The sequence below is a fragment of the Myxocyprinus asiaticus genome, chromosome 25, assembly GCF_019703515.2.
Source record: "Myxocyprinus asiaticus isolate MX2 ecotype Aquarium Trade chromosome 25, UBuf_Myxa_2, whole genome shotgun sequence".
In the NCBI taxonomy this organism is placed as follows: Eukaryota; Metazoa; Chordata; class Actinopteri; order Cypriniformes; family Catostomidae; genus Myxocyprinus; species Myxocyprinus asiaticus.
Window position 1 is genome coordinate 41,043,365 of NC_059368.1, and position 15,884 is coordinate 41,059,248.

A 15,884-nucleotide genomic window follows, 5' to 3' on the forward strand; every position below is an offset into this window, starting at 1 on the left:
TCTTCTGTTCTTCTGCACATTAACTACATCCTTGTTGAATGTCAGGCATATTTCTATGACAGTGACACACTCCTTAATATACGCATGGAAAATGTGGTGCTTGTCATTTTATTTGTATTTTTTTTGTGCTGCTGTAAACTCTCTCCCAATTTGTCTGCCATCTATCCAGTGCTATGATGTATGGCAGTGAAAAACTACTTGTTTGCTCTCGTGCTGCATGCCAAATGCATCGCTGCGGTGTGTGTGTGTGTACCTCTGATATAAAAAGCAGTGTCCCCCTGTGTCTGTAAAGTCGAGCAGAAGGCTGCAGCTGAATGGCTTTAGTCAGATCAGACAAAGCTTCACTGATGCGGCCCAGAGGAGACAGAATCTGAAATCCAATAACATCACTCACATCTTCATCATTAATATTAAACCACATTAGGGCTGCACAATTAATTGAATAAATCAAAATTAGCAGCTGCCACAATTAACTAATCAATTAACTAAATTAATCCAGAAGCACAGTTCTCAGCATGTTTTGGATGTGTAGCCTACAAAAAGAATATGGCATGCAGTTGCCCCACGCAAATTTTTTATTAATTGCAATTAATATCGCAGGAAATAATCAACAATTACGATTAAAGCAATAAAAGTCAGGCCATTTTTATTTGTATAACACTTTTCACTGTTTCAAAGCAGCTTAACAGAAAATTATGTTGTAATGTCTTTAATGCCTTAAGAGTCATCAAGCAGTTTCATTCAAAAGTGTCATTGAAGGGGGTCACGTGACGCCATGCGAGGATCGGACGTGTGAATGGCGAGCTCTGCACACTTTGCCAGTTTTAATACTTATGACATAAACCGGTGAGATTCGATACACTCTGTTCCATAACTGTTCTAAGAGGACAATATGTCAAAGAATTCAAAATCCTCGGGCTCAGGAAACATGAAAAGACGCTTAAGTGCTCAAGCTGATGCCCCCGAGCAGGCCGCAGGCCTGGGAATCGATTTGGTCGGGGAGATGCGGCGGGAGATGCTGAACATGTTGGCAATGCTGACGAAGGTCGTGTTGCTGACTTGGAGGATCTTGCTGTGATACGTCGATCGATCACTGCCATGGAGGCAAAGTTCACTGATGTGGTTACAAGTGTGGGGGATGTCGAGAAACAGATCGATGACCTGGAGTCATCGGAGAGGGAATTATCTGCTAATCCGCTAGCAACCAAGGTGGATTTGGAGCATGTCTGGGAGAAGTTGGAGGACATGGAAAACCCTAGCTGGCAGAATAACGTCCACATCTTCAGAGTCGTGGAAGGAGTAGAGGGATAGGACATAATGAAAATCCTGGATGGGCTCTTTCCGAATCTGCTCAACATAGCAGGTCATAAGCTGGAAATCGAGCAAGCTCACAGGGTTCCTGCTTGGCAATCCACAGAGGGAGACAGGCCCCGATCAATTCTGGCCAAATTTCTGAGATCATCCAATAAAGATCTTGTGTTATGCGAGGCGAGGAGTAAAGGAAGGATTTCTTGGAAGAACCACAGCATTTTCTTGTTGTCAGACTTTGCGAACTCGACAAGAGAGAAACGTGATCGATTCAAGGAATGCAAGAAACTTTAACATCAACGGAAGGTTGCTTTTGCACTGATATTCCTGGCCAAATTGAAAATAGATGCTAAGGATGGCCGTAAAACATTCACATGCCCACAGCAAGCGATGTCCTTAATAAAGTCAATGAAGTGAGTTGGTCATCTTGTTGTATTCACGTTGTAGCCGAGTGGACCGGCTCGCTGATCATCTGCTTGACTGTTTGGGGAATCTGCGCGCTTTTTTTTGTAATGGTTCCGTCTAATGGCTGGAGTTTATTTTGTAGAGTAACACACCTTCAGGACAGTTTTATGGATGAATCTACGCGCTGTTTGTGTTTATTCCGCCTATCGGCTGGAGTTAGTTTTATAGATTATCTTTTGCTGTGTAATTCTGTCTCACAAAATTTGTATAGAAACACAGGACTTGAGCAATCCGACAGCAAGGTTGTCGCGGGGGCTCTCGTAGGCGTGCTTGGACTCTTTGAGTTTGGAGGGATGGACGCCAGTTGGCACTGTCGTGCGTGGGGTTAATGCGCACGTTTTTCTTTTTTCTGTTTGTTTTGTTCTGGGGGAATTTCGGGTTTTGATGGCTGCACTAATGTTGCAATGTGGTCTTTATAGTATTGTTTTTGACACAAGATCAGTTTTTTCTTATATGTCAAAATGTCAAATGTTAATATGAGTGGATTGTCTCTCTCCACGTGGAATGTGAATGGGTTGGGGCACCCCATAAAAAGAAGGAAGGTTATTTCTCTTCTTAAGCGTAAGAAATATGATAGTGTTTCTTCAAGAAATGCACCTTTCTCCGCAGGAAGCTGAAAAATTTAGGAAGATATGGGTTGGGCATTTTTTTATAGTGCTGGCTCGAGTAAGAGCAGGGGAGTCATTACCCTGATAAGTAAACATCTACAATTCAAATGGCTCAAACAGATTAAAGATCAATTAGAAAGAGTCATTATTGTTTTAGCTGAAATTCAGGGACAATGTCTTATTTTGGCTAATATTTATGCACCTAACAGGGCTTAAGATGATCAGGGCTTTTTTATAGATCTTGAAGGGAGGTTGCAAGCTGCTGGCACCCCTCATGATATAATATTGGGAGGAGACTTTAGTCTTTTGATGGACTCAGTTCTTGATCATAGTGAAGTAAAAGTGTGCAAGCCCCCTAGAGCAACATTGACGCTTCACAGGATGTGTAAAAATCTTGGTCTTACAGATATTTGGAGACTTTTGAACCCATCTGGTAGGGACTATACATTTTTTTCATCAGTCCATAAGATTTATTCTAGAATAGATTTTTATATATACAGTTTATATACAAGTCCCTCATTTCATCTGTTGTTGATTGCTCAATTGGAAACATCTTAGTCTCAGATCACACCCTGGTGAGCTTAGAGGTGTTGCCACATATGGAGAAAAAGAAATCATATAGTTGGCACTTTAATGTATCCCTTTTGCAAAATCCTGAATTTCAACAAATGTTAAAGGCTGAAATCAATGTTTATATGGAGACCAACTGGTCCTCAGTATCCTCTGTGGGCGTGGCTTTGGAGGCACTTCAGGCGGTTCTTAGGGGCCGGATCATACAGTATGCCTCATTCACCAAAAAATCCAAAGCACAAGAACTCATGGAATTGGAAGGGAATATTAAAAGTGCCGAGGCAGGGGGCCTGGGTAGCTCAGCAAGTAAAGACGCTGACTACTACACCTGGAGTCGCAAGCTCAAATCCAGGGCATGCTGAGTGACTCCAGTCAGGCTTCCTAAGCAACCAATTGGCCCGGCTGCTAGGGTGGGTAGAATCACGTTGGGTTAACCTCCTCGTGGTCGCTATAATGTGGTAATCGCTCTCAGTGGGGCACGTGGTGAGTTGTGCATGGATGCCGTGGAGAATAGCGTGAGTCTCCACACGCGCTAGGTCTCAACAAGCCACATGATTAACGTCTCAGACATGGAGGCAACTGAGATTCGACCTCCGCCACCCCGATTGTGGCGAGTCACTACGCCACCACGAGGACTTAGAGCGCATTGGGAATTGGGCATTCCAAATTGGGGAGAAAAAGGGAGAAACCCCCCCCCCCCCCCCCCAAAAAAAGTGCTGAATGCCGTCTAATGGCCTCAGGGAATTGGTCCGATTGAAATACAGATATAATAAGATTTTATCACGGAGGGTGGAGTTTTGGCTATTCAGGGCAAGACAGTCATACTTTGAGTAGGAGGACAAGGCAGGGAAACTTCTGGCTAGATATATAAAACAGAGAGAGTCGTCTTCTACCATTCCTTCAGTGAAATCTGCTGGTGGTGAAATATTTACCTCGGCCATTGATATTAATAATGCTTTTAAAGGATTCTATCTTGATCCCTATAGTTCCACGTTTTCATCTACTGATATTAGAAACTTTGTGGAACTATTAGAACTTCCTAAACTGATGACGGAGCAAAAAAATTCAGAGATATTCTTGGAGGAGCTTGGTGAGGTAATTAAGGCCTTGCCTATAGGCAAGGCTCCGGGGCCAGATGGTTTTGCTGCTGAATTTTTTAGACTGTATGCTACAGAACTGGCTCCAGTTTTGCTAGAAGTTTATAGAGAATCATTAAAGAATGGAAAGCTTCTGCCAACCATGACAAGCCCGGATCAGTCTGATTCTTAAAAAGGACAAAGATCCAAGCGAGTGTAAGAGTTAACGTCCAATTTCCCTGATCCAGCTAGACATTAAAATATTGTCAAACATTTTGGCTAACCAGTTAAGTAAAGTTATGACATCTCTAATACATATAGATCAGGTGGGGTATATTCAGGGCCGTAGCTCTTCTGATAACATTCGGCGTTTCATCAATATCATGTGGTCAGTGGCGAATGATCAGACTCCAGTCGCTGCCAACTTACTTAATGCTTACTTTACTAAAGGCATTTGATATGGTAGAATGGGATTCTTTTTTCAAGTTTTTGGAAATGTATGGGATCGGGAATACCTTTATTGGATGAATGAAGTTACTTTATAGACACCCAGTAGCGGCAGTACAAACAAATGGATTAATTTCAGATTATTTTACTCTGGATAGGGGCACCCGGCAGGATTTCCCTCTTTCTCCATTATTGTTCTGTCTTACCCTGGAACCATTAGCAGCCACAATAAGAAAGGAGGAGGATTTTCCAGGGGTGATGGCGGGAGGTGTGGTGCATAAGCTTTTGCTTTTCGCAGATTATATTTGATTATTCATCTCCGACCCCACTACATCTATGCCTTGCCTCCACAGAATTATTAATTCCTTTTCTAAGTTCTCAGGATACAGAGTTAATTGTTCTAAATCCAAAGCTTTGGCTCTGACAGCATACTGCCCGGTAATGGCTTTTTAACTGGGCGCCTTTCAGTGGCCCAAAAAGGCATTAAGTATTTGGGTATTTTTTTCCCAGCAAATTTGTGCGATTTAGTTGGAGTTAATTTTGTTGGGCCTCATGTATTCAGATAGAAGACAAAGGCAGGCCTAACACAGTTGTAAAAACCTAACTCAGGCCCCCACATTCCAAGTCGTAAATTATACTGATAAAAATCGCGCCAAAATCAAACAAAGGGAGTCCAAAACAGACTACAAATCCCATGAAGCCTTGCTCACTCAAAGGATCGAACTCTCAACTCCTATTGGATGAGGCACACATCAGAACGTCCCTCAAACCATGACATCATCAGGAGTAGAAATACCTCTGAAATGCTTCCGGGATTTCCAGCAACTTTGTTTGCAGTGTGTAGACGCAGCTCATCGCTGCTCTCATGTGCAACCTCGTGGCACAAGGAAGTAACGTCCGACTTGAAACTGTGGCCATACAATTTCCATCTCGCTGGACGAGTTGAGATTACTCTGTGTTCAACCGAACATAACGGATCCGAAGGAGACCGCCGAGCAATCCGCAACTTTATCCGTTTGCCTGCAGAAGTGAAGAGATTAAAGATTTCTCTTCCATCTTCAATCAAGTCAACATTTCTGAGTTCTCCGCCAGCCCGCCGAGAATCAACAGCCCGCCAGCCCGCCGACAGTGCGAGGAAACGGCCTCCCGTCATCACCCGAGCCTCAAGGAACCGGGTCGGAATTAAAGGACGGATGAACACACATTCTGTCCTCATGCGATTCAAGTAAGAGGTTTACGTCTGGGCAGAGATAGAATATTATAGTGTGTTATTCTTGTGTTTCAAGGTTTTTGCTTGTACAGTTTACGGACCGCCATGTCCGCTCATTATTAATACTCAGGGTATTAATTATCACAAATTTGTTTTGCTGTATTGTGGTCCAACCAAATTGGACTGTTGTGCAATTTCGCCATCGTGGGCGAGACAGGTAAACTGAGTTCATCCATTAAAGAGTCAAAGAACGCGGGACTGTTTACGAGCCGTCCACCGTGTCTCTGAGCGATGAACTAACAGCTGCTTTCTCTCCCACGATCGCGAAATGGGCTTTAGGGCCGTCACTTCTCTCTCTCTCGTACTAACCACACACACACGCACACACACGCACACACACGCACACACACGCACACGCGACCCCTCACAAACATTCTGGCACACATTTTTGGCTCCTAGATAGCTTAATGCTAAAGCCCAGCTTTGTCCCCAAGCTATCGTACAAACGGATAAACGCGGTAACTGGTAGACGCCATTGACTGGTTTCTCGCCGCCCCCATTTGCGGTCATATTCCCTGGCCGGAAGTCTCGCGTGACATACTCTCCACGAGAGTCATGTCCACCATTTTGTTTGCGTCCCTCCTTACACACACACACAGTCACACACACACCTTATGTGTAATAGGATTATTTTTATTTCCATATCTAATCATATCACTGTTTAGTTTGTAGTTGAAAGTCGGAAGTTTATTGACTGCATTGTATTAATTATTAATTGATATTACTGCATAAATAATCTTTGTTTGTATTACAAAGAGAAGTGTTTTGGTTTGTTTTGCATATGCCTGTGTCATGCTGACGGGATGTCAGTGCTCGGATTCAAGCCTTCATTCATTGTTTTTTCCCGAAAATCAATGTTTTCTTAGGAAAATCAACATCCGAAGAATAATCTAATATTGAGACTGTTTTACTATCTGGTTATTAGTCCCTGATTCCAGGGTGGTGCCCCGTCAATGTTAATCCTTATTAATATTCTGTTGATTTTTGATAATTGATAATTATATTTGATGATTGTTGAATCTGAATGATCAATAAGCTAGTGTTAATTTTAATTAATGTTTCATCGATGTTAACAATTAACGATCATCTTTGATAATTGTTGATTTAAAGGATTAAAAAAGCTAACATTGATTCTCATCAATGTTCTATTGATTTTAATAATTAATAATTATCTTTGATCATTTTTAATTATTGCTAATAACCAAACCCGCTCCTAAACGTAGCACACTACATTTACTGGAGCCCCATATGATGTTTTAATGAGTTAGATTCAATTAATTAATTTAAATATTAATTAATAACTACAGAAATAATTATTAATTATTTCTGATAGTAACACTGATCTAAACAACCAGTAAAGCCCTACAATTTTGACCCTTTAATAAAATGTTTTTGAAGCGATGTGGGCAGGTGGGCTTCATTACATTTATCTATGACTGGGAAGGTTTATGTTATTAAAATGAATTGCATTCCAAAATTCAACTACCTGCTATAATCTCTCCCTATAGATGTCCCCCTCTCTTATTTCAAGTAATTTGATAGCATAGCGAAGTCCTTCATTTGGAATGGTAAACATCCCAGATTACATTTCAGTAAATTACATAGGCCGATTGTCAAAGGTGGGCTAGGCCTACCCAAGATTTTGTTTTATTATTATGCATTCGGTCTCAGACATTTGGTTCATTGGTCACTTCCACCTGAGAGAGCCCCTCCCTGGTTTTGTATTGAACAGGAAGCTCTTGCCCCGATTTCACCAATAACCGGAGAAGTTAAGTTACACCCCATTATCTCGCATTTGCACGTGGTATGGACAAAAGTGTCCAGAGTGTTTAATTCGGACATTTATTAAAATGTTGCTTCAAGCATTTGGCTGATCCTAAAGTTATGTATTAATAAGTCCCCTTTCTGCTGGACAGAGTGGATTGTGAGGGAGGTTAATACACTCGGTGAACTATATGAGAGTGGAGTGTTGAGATCCTTTGAAAATATGGTTCAACATTTTGGGATTCCCAGGTCTCAATTCGTCAGGTATTTACAGCTGCGCCACCTGCTCTGTAGTACTTTTGGGAATAGCATACACCCCCCTAGAGCAGCAGATACTCTGGGAGTGGTGATTACTGCTTTTGGAAAAGGTCATGAGGCATCAGTGTATTACTCCCTGCAAATTCAGAGTCTGGGGTATGGAGCTTCAACTTCTCTCAAGAGATTATGGGAGAAAGATTTAAACTTGGTATTGGAGGAGGGAGTGTGGGCTAGGATTCTAAAAAACGTCAAGTCTACATCTAGAGATGCAAGGGAGTGCCTTATGTAATTCAAGATTTTACATAGATTCTATTGGACCCCCTCTAGATTGTATAGGCTTGGTATGAAAGACACACCCACCTGCTGGTGATGCCAATCAGAAGATTTAGTGATGTGTTAAGATCCAAGAATTTTGGTTGAGGGTTCAGAGTTTCATGTGTGATGTATTGGGCACTGAAATTTCATTTTGCCCCAGACTCTGTATTTTAGGCGATGGGGCGATCATTAATATAGGGGATAAATGCATGCAAAATTGGGTCTTAGCCAGTGTTATGTTCGGCAGACATAGGGGATGGAAGTCAGCTGGAGCACCCTCATTTCAAGAGTGGTGCACAGAGATGGGCAGGGTAGTGGCATTTGAGGAAATGTCATGTAGAAGACTAGGCAACTTAGATTTATTTAATACAAAATGGAGCAGCTATATGGCCTTTTTTGAGGGCTCTCGGGGAGTTTTGTGTAGTGTAGTTTTAAATATATGTGATTATTACTATTTTTTTTTTTATATATATATTTTTCTTTCTTTTTTTTGTGTGTATACTCAAGTGTGACCACAGGGATATTTGTTGAGGATCAGGGTGGGGTTGGAGATTGGGAGGGGGAAAGGGAATAATGGGGGTTAAATGTTGATTCTGTGACTATATGTTTTGCTTTTGTGTGTTAATAGTGCGAATCAATAAAAAGTGTTAATCAGAAAAAAAAGGGTCATTGAATATCATGCATTAAAGTTATTTGTCTTTAGTCCCCCAAAGAGAAAGCCAAAGGCAACAGTGTCAAGGAACCCAAAACTCCATAAGATGTTAGATAATGGAGAAAAAATTTTTTTGGGAGCAACCAGGCTCAACTGGGGGAGCAATTTCCCCTCTGACTATACAGCATACATATAAAAGTGGACACACATAAGTGATTTTACCATAGTTAAAGGACGTTGTTAAGCATGATGTTGCATGGATTGCCTAAAACCCCTTTAACATGGTAAAATCAAGAACCAGCTGAAAAGTGCTTGCAGAACAGATGCGTTAACCAATCCACACTAATTACACATACTAATAATAACTACAATAAAAAAAAAAATTAAAAAAAAAAAAACAGTTTCTTGTCTGTCTCATATATTTTTTTAAATAATCATGAATCTTTCTAAAATAATCTAATCAGATCAGATCAAATTGTGACCAAATTTCAGATTTTGCAATGCATCATAATCATTAGGTAAAGAATCGTAATCGAACGATTGTCAGGGCAAATATTTACTCCCCTAAAAATCACTGTGCCATTTAGCCTCGATTGACTTGTTTCAATACAATGGCAGCAACAGCAATATGACAAAACACACTAATGTTTAATCATTTAATTTAATAATCATTGGCCTAACTCTTGGCCATTTATCGGCTTTTACAACAGGTTTACTCAAACATCCAATGGCTCTTCATTTCATCTTAAGTTTAGTAAAATAGTAAATTTGACTGAATGTTCTCTCAGAGTAAGAAAGTCAAACGTAATCTAGCGACAGATCTGTCAATCTGTCAAGTTTACATATCCTAGCACTACAGAATCTGCAAAATGTTTATTCTTTTTTTAATAGGGGTTGCATGTAAACACCTTTACCAGCATTTTTACCGACTTACCCGCGTGTGTTGTGCACATGTCTGTGTACATTTTAACATCAAAAGCAAAGGATGATTTTCAAACTCATCTAAATGCGGTTTTCTTGTGCGTTGCGTTGTCTAATTTTTTAAATAAGCAGATTTTTGGTCGTTATCAGCGTATTTGTGTGCATTTAAATGTACTCAATGAGTCTTTGTTTCCTTCTTTCTGAATAAAAGGTCTGTTTGTCATGTTGATCAAAGGCTTTTGCTGCTGAGGAGAAGTCAAGGATACTTACTTCTGCTCTCTGCTCATACACCTCCGGTCGGTTGGGCTCCAAAGTGATGACTCGACTCAACTCATACAGAGCCAAGTCTGCGTTTTTAATGTCCTTTGGAGATACAGAAAGAGAATCACCTTTATTTGTATGTCCATTTAAATCCTCCCATCCATTAGCAGTGTTCATATATTTAACAGTGTTTGTTGAGGCAAGCATCACTAATACTATTGCTCATACTGAGGGTTAGGGATTTCAACAAACCCCTAACCCTAAGTATTAAAATCCAGTACATAACATGGCCCACACTATTTGTTCTATGGACAGAAAGTGCTTTTACCTTTCCAAGAGACCAGACTTATAATTTTCACCTGGTGGACAATAATATGGGTGAAGAAAATCCCAACGACTCTAATTGAACAATGATCTAGATTCTAGAGACCAGAATATCAAGCCAAGCACCACTCACATTTTCTTGAGAAACTTTTAAAATCAGTTCTGTCTAGTGCTGACCACTGCTTTCCAGTAAAGAATCGAAATTGTTTCCACATAGCAGGTAAAAACACATAAAGCCCATTATAATGACTTGCCTGTAGACTTTTTTTGCCGTACGCTATTCCCCGACCATAGATAGCACTGACCAGCTCATGATCTCCCTGGAGGGAAAGGATAGTCTTTGTAAGGGTGCTTACAACATGGCCACTATTAACTACATTTTGTCATTATTCTGTCATTATTTACTCATCCTCATGTCGTTCCAAACCTGTATGCTGTTTTTCTTTCCATAAAAAACAGGGAGCAATATTGCTCACTATGTTCACTTACCGGAAATGTTGTCAGGTCTTCTGAGGTCTTTCAAGTTGTTAGAAGACGAGCACAAGTGTAAGATTATTAAGTCAAAACCTTATTTTCTTTTTAGAGGATATGTTGTTTGTAATATCTTTCATCAACAGTACGAAAGTGCATGAAAACTATCTTTTAAATATTAGAGATTTTAGAAGAAGATTAAAAATACACTCCGTTATATTTTTTTCTTCATTTAGGTAATTTATCTTTCACAATAACACTAAGTTTAATATTTACCACAGAAATTCACAACAATGTCATTTATAAATCGCTGTTGTTGATTAATATTACACATAAATGACAAATAATAAGAGCATATTGGTTTGGAACAATATAAGGATGAGGAAATAATGATTTATTCATGAATTCATTTTTGGGTGAACGATTGCTTTTATTAAAGTAAAAATGGTCTATTTTGCATTCATTTTGGCTTTTATACTAAATAAAGTTTTATCATTATGTTTTCTGTTAAATCACAATCAATCTGACCTGTAGCAGCAATGAGAAGTGTTTGATAGCTTCATCATACAGGCTATTTCCAATGAGAACATATCCTATGGCTGAAATAAAAATGGTCCAGCATTAGCAGGTTACAGAGCATCACCAGGTTACAGAGCATCACCCAAAGACATGTGGACAAGACACACTCACCAAGATCAGACAATCAAAAACACAAATGTCACTTACCAAGTTCTTCATTGGTATTTTGGTTTTCCACAGCAAATGGAAACCGACGCTGTTCGACAAACAACTTCGCCTGATTCTGTTGTGCCGGAGGAAGGGAGGGAGGGGGAGAGAGAGAGAGAGAGAGAGAGAGAAAGAATATGTCAGGAAGTCCTTGACAACCACTTGCGATCACTCAAATCCGCCAGAGGTTTCCAAACCAATGAAGGGAGATCCATAATTACAGAGGATGAGACAAACATCTTTTAACTATATTTTGATGTCCTGGAGGGGATGTGTTTTGGTTTTGGTTAGACACTACTGTTAATGTAACCTGTCTTTTTAACATAACAAAAGCTCAAGAGTGCAGGTGTTTACATAGCACAACAGAGACCACCAAATTTGTCAGTATTTTTCAATTATTTTTCAATTATTTTTCAAGCATTACCAAGTATTTTTACCATTTAGATTCTCCATAGGGATTTTAAAAGATTCTTCAAAAAAAGAATTCTAAGCCTTGAACAAAAACAACAAGCTCTGAGATCACAAGATTACAAACTTTAATTTGAAGCAAAAAAGCAGTTTTTCTTGTTGTTGAGAGGACTACTAATCCCATGAAGCACTACAAATTATTAAACTGAATAAAACAAATGGTAAAATGTAAAACTACTGACTACTCTAGTCATTGATTCTCTAAAAACACAACTATAACAAAGGTTCAGGTTGGGCAGATAAAGGAGGAAGCGGGAACCGGTTTCCACAGTTCACATGAGCCCGTTTTATTCACAAATAACCAGCAATCGCTGTACAGCTTCACTCAAAATATAAGACGGCTTTTCAGCATCACTCAAATAAACAGTCCGCTTTTCAGTTTCACACAACACAAGACTCTCTCTCAGAGGTCAGACATGAAGACTCTGGTCTGTCTCTCTCATTTCTCTGTGAATAGGCCGTTTTTTTTATCTCCCCCAACTCTTACTGTGAACATAGAGATGGTACTTAGTTACTATTCATCTCAAGTTGATGTCCTTAGCGCTCTCTCTCCCCAGATTGGCACTCGACCACGCCCTCACCTGGAATTTGGTGAATAAACAAATTTGTGTGTGTGTGTGTGTGTGTGTGTGTAATGAAGTTTAAATCACACTACTTGTGGCTTCTACAGAAGCCTGCATCATCACTTAACATCTTGGAGCTCATGGTCTGACTATGGCATATAGCCAACTCCCGTATTGCAGATATGCTGTCTGAAGCAAACAAGTCAACTGACTTGTAGTGTCCAATGTACAAGACCCAACCAAATTTCCAAAGAATGGATCTGGGAAAACAAGAACACACTTGTGCTTTCACTGTGTTACTGTTGTTGTTTTTTTTTTTTTTTTTTTTCATATCGGCAGACTGACTAGGCAACTCTAAGGACTGAATGAGCCAATGATGGCTCTATAACGTCCAGTCTATAAAATTGGACAAAAGTGTGGGCGACGCCCAACTCATAGCCACAGAAATGTTCTGGACTGAAATGCCCCTAAACAGCGTCCACAAGGTAGCCTTGCCTCTGTTAGAATGAGCTCTCAAGCTCTCTGGAGTTCGAAACCCCAGGCTATTACATATCAATATAATAGCCTAATATTCATCCTTTAGCAAAAAGACTCAAAAGGAGGCTGAGAAAGTGTGTTTAGGACCACGGACAGATCCCATGATGGAACTAATATTGTTGACACCCAGTTCAAAAGCAGAGCGCCCCTCATAAACCTGCAAACAAGCGGGTGTTGACTCATTGTATTTGAATCACTTCCCACATGACAGGCTATGGCAGCAAGATAAACCTTGATGGTAGAAAAGGCTTTGCCTTTATCCAAAAATTCCTGAAGAAAATACAAAATGTCTATCACCAAACATAAAAACGGAACAATGTGTCTGTGTGCACATTACTGCTCAAACACTACATTTTTGATCGTATGCAGTGCGAGTTGAGGCAGCCCTCGTGTTCTAAACAGTCTCAAATCACCCTTGGGGTAAACCTGCGACACTTAAATTTAGCCTCTCATGGGCCAGGCCGAGAGAGCTACTCAGTCTGGGACGGGGTGAAATATTTCCCTCCATGCTTGTGACAGCAAGTCCCTGCACTGCGGGAGAGGCCAGGGCTGGCAGCACAGAAGTTGTATTATCTCCGCCAGCCACATTTTCCCTTGCCAGTTCGAGGCAATCGGTATGACTGGATGACCGTATCTTAGAGTTGGAAAGATTAGACTCGGAGGGGAAACGTGTAAAGTAGCGCATTTGGCCAAGGATAAGCTAGAGCATCCACACCCATAGGAGCACCGCCTCTCGCCACAGAGAAGAACAGAGGTCAATTAATGTTTTCGTGCGATGCAAAGAGATCTACGGCAGCTCGCCCATATCTCTCTGACAGCTGACTCAACACCTGAGGGTGAAGTCTCCATTCTCCGTACAGAGGATTCCCCCTGGACAAGAGATCCGCTCCCGTATTCATCATCTCTGGATAGTGCATTGCCCGTAATGAAAGCGCTCCATACAATCAACTTTTGTGCCAGGCTTTGTAGCCGTTGTGAATACGTGATCCCTTGTCTGTTTATGTATACCACAGTTGTCGTGTTGTCCAATCTGACTAAGACATGGTGGCCTTGAAGGAACTGTTCAAAGAGCTTCAATGCTAGAAACACTGTCAGTAATTCCAGAAAGTTTATGTGCGTTTTGTAGCAACGCAGGCCAAACCCCATTCACTATTCTGCCTTCGCACACCATGCCCAAACCTGTGAGCGACGTGTCTGTCATCACCACTTTCCTCTGAGAAACCGCCCCCAAAGGGGTTACACTCCTTGAAAGAAAGCGGGGATTCTCCAATAAAGGAGAGCGTGCATCACCTCTGAAGTCAATCTCACTCTGCAATTGAGATGACAGCGGGGACACAAGTGCTGAGCTGCAATCAAGTGCTGAAACTCTCATTTGCAGTAGTCCCGATGGAATGACTGACACCGTTGAGGCCCAACAGGAGTAGACACAGTCTGGAAGGAGACTTTTTTTCCCTCTCTGAAAAAGGGACAAACAACTGCGAATCGATCCGATGTGCTCATCTGACAGAAACACTCGATACAGATAGGATACAGTTGTGCCCAAAAGTTTGCATACCCTTGGTGAATTGGTAATATAGGTACCATTTTTAAAGAAAACATGAGTGAGCAGGCAAAACACATTTATTTCTTATGGGATTCATATTCAACTATAGGTTATAACAGAATTGCACAATCATTAAACAAAACATGGCAACAAAGAAAAAAATGAAATGACCTCTGTTCAAAAGTCTGCATACCCTTAGTTCTTAATACTGTTTATTGCCCCCTTTAGCATCAATGACAGTGTGCAGTCTTTTGTAATAGTTGTCTATGGGGCCCCAATTTCTTGCAGGTCGTATAGCTGCCCATTCATCTTGGCAAAATGCCTCCAGGTCATGCAAAGTCTTTGGTCGTCTTGCATGAACCGTATGTTTGAGATCTCCCCAGAGTGGCTCGATAATATTAAGGTCAGGAGACTGTGACGGCCACTCCAGAATCTTCACCTTTTTCTGCTGTAACCACTGGAGGGTTAACTTGGCCTTGTGCTTAGGGTCATTGTCATGCTGGAAAGTCCAAGGGCGTCCCATGCGCAGCTTTCCTGCAGAAGAATGCAAATTGTCTGCCAGTACTTTCTGATAACATGCTGCATTCATCTTGCCATCAATATTCACAAGATTCCCCGTGCCTTTAGAGCTCACACACCCCCAAAACATCAGTGAGCCACCAGCATGCTTCACAGTGGGGATGGTTTCTTTTCACTATAGGCCTTGTTGACCCCTCTCCAAACACAGTGCTTATGGTTGTGACCATAAAGCTCTATTTTGGTCTCGTCACTCCAAATTACAGTGTGCCAGAAGCTGTGAGGTGTGTCAAGGTGTTGTCATTTGTGGCATTGGCACAGTAAAGGCTTCTTTCTGGCAACTCGGCCATGCAGCTCATTGTTCAAGTATCGTCGTATTGTGCTCCTTGAAAAAAACCACACTGTCTTTTTCCAGAGCAGCCTGTATTTCTCCTGAGTTTACCTGTGGGTTTTTCTTTGTCTCCCAAACAATTCTTCTGGCAGTTGTGGCTGAAATCTTTCTTGGTCTACATGACCTTGGCATCAAGAGATCCCAGAATTGTCCATTTCTTAATAAGTGATTGAACAGTACCGACTGGCATTTTCAAGGCTTTGGATATTTTTTTTATTATCCTTTTCCATTTTTATAAAGTTCCATTACCTTATTACGCAGGTCTTTTGACAGTTCTTTTCTGCTCCCCATGGCTCAGTATCTAGCCTGCTCAGTGCATCCACGTGAGAGCTAACAAACTCATTGACTATTTATACACAGACACTAAATGCAATTTAAAAAGCCACAGGTGTGGAAAATTAAACTTTAATTACCATTTAAACCAGTGTGT

General features: G+C 40.9%; 1 protein-coding gene across 4 annotated transcripts in view; it reads right to left on the reverse strand.

The window, feature by feature from the left end:
• The window catches only part of ttc13 (tetratricopeptide repeat domain 13), a 48,607-nt gene that overhangs the window by 26,137 nt on the left and 6,586 nt on the right, over positions 1 to 15,884 (reverse strand). For all 4 annotated transcript variants that reach the window (XM_051654739.1, XM_051654737.1, XM_051654738.1 and 1 more), the window contains exons 3-7: positions 11,437 to 11,512; positions 11,239 to 11,309; positions 10,494 to 10,559; positions 9,925 to 10,017; positions 254 to 370 (exon numbers count right to left, since the gene is read on the reverse strand). In XM_051654739.1, coding sequence (XP_051510699.1) covers positions 254 to 370; positions 9,925 to 10,017; positions 10,494 to 10,559; positions 11,239 to 11,309; positions 11,437 to 11,512 — 423 coding nt within the window. The remainder of the gene's footprint in view (positions 1 to 253; positions 371 to 9,924; positions 10,018 to 10,493; positions 10,560 to 11,238; positions 11,310 to 11,436; positions 11,513 to 15,884) is intronic.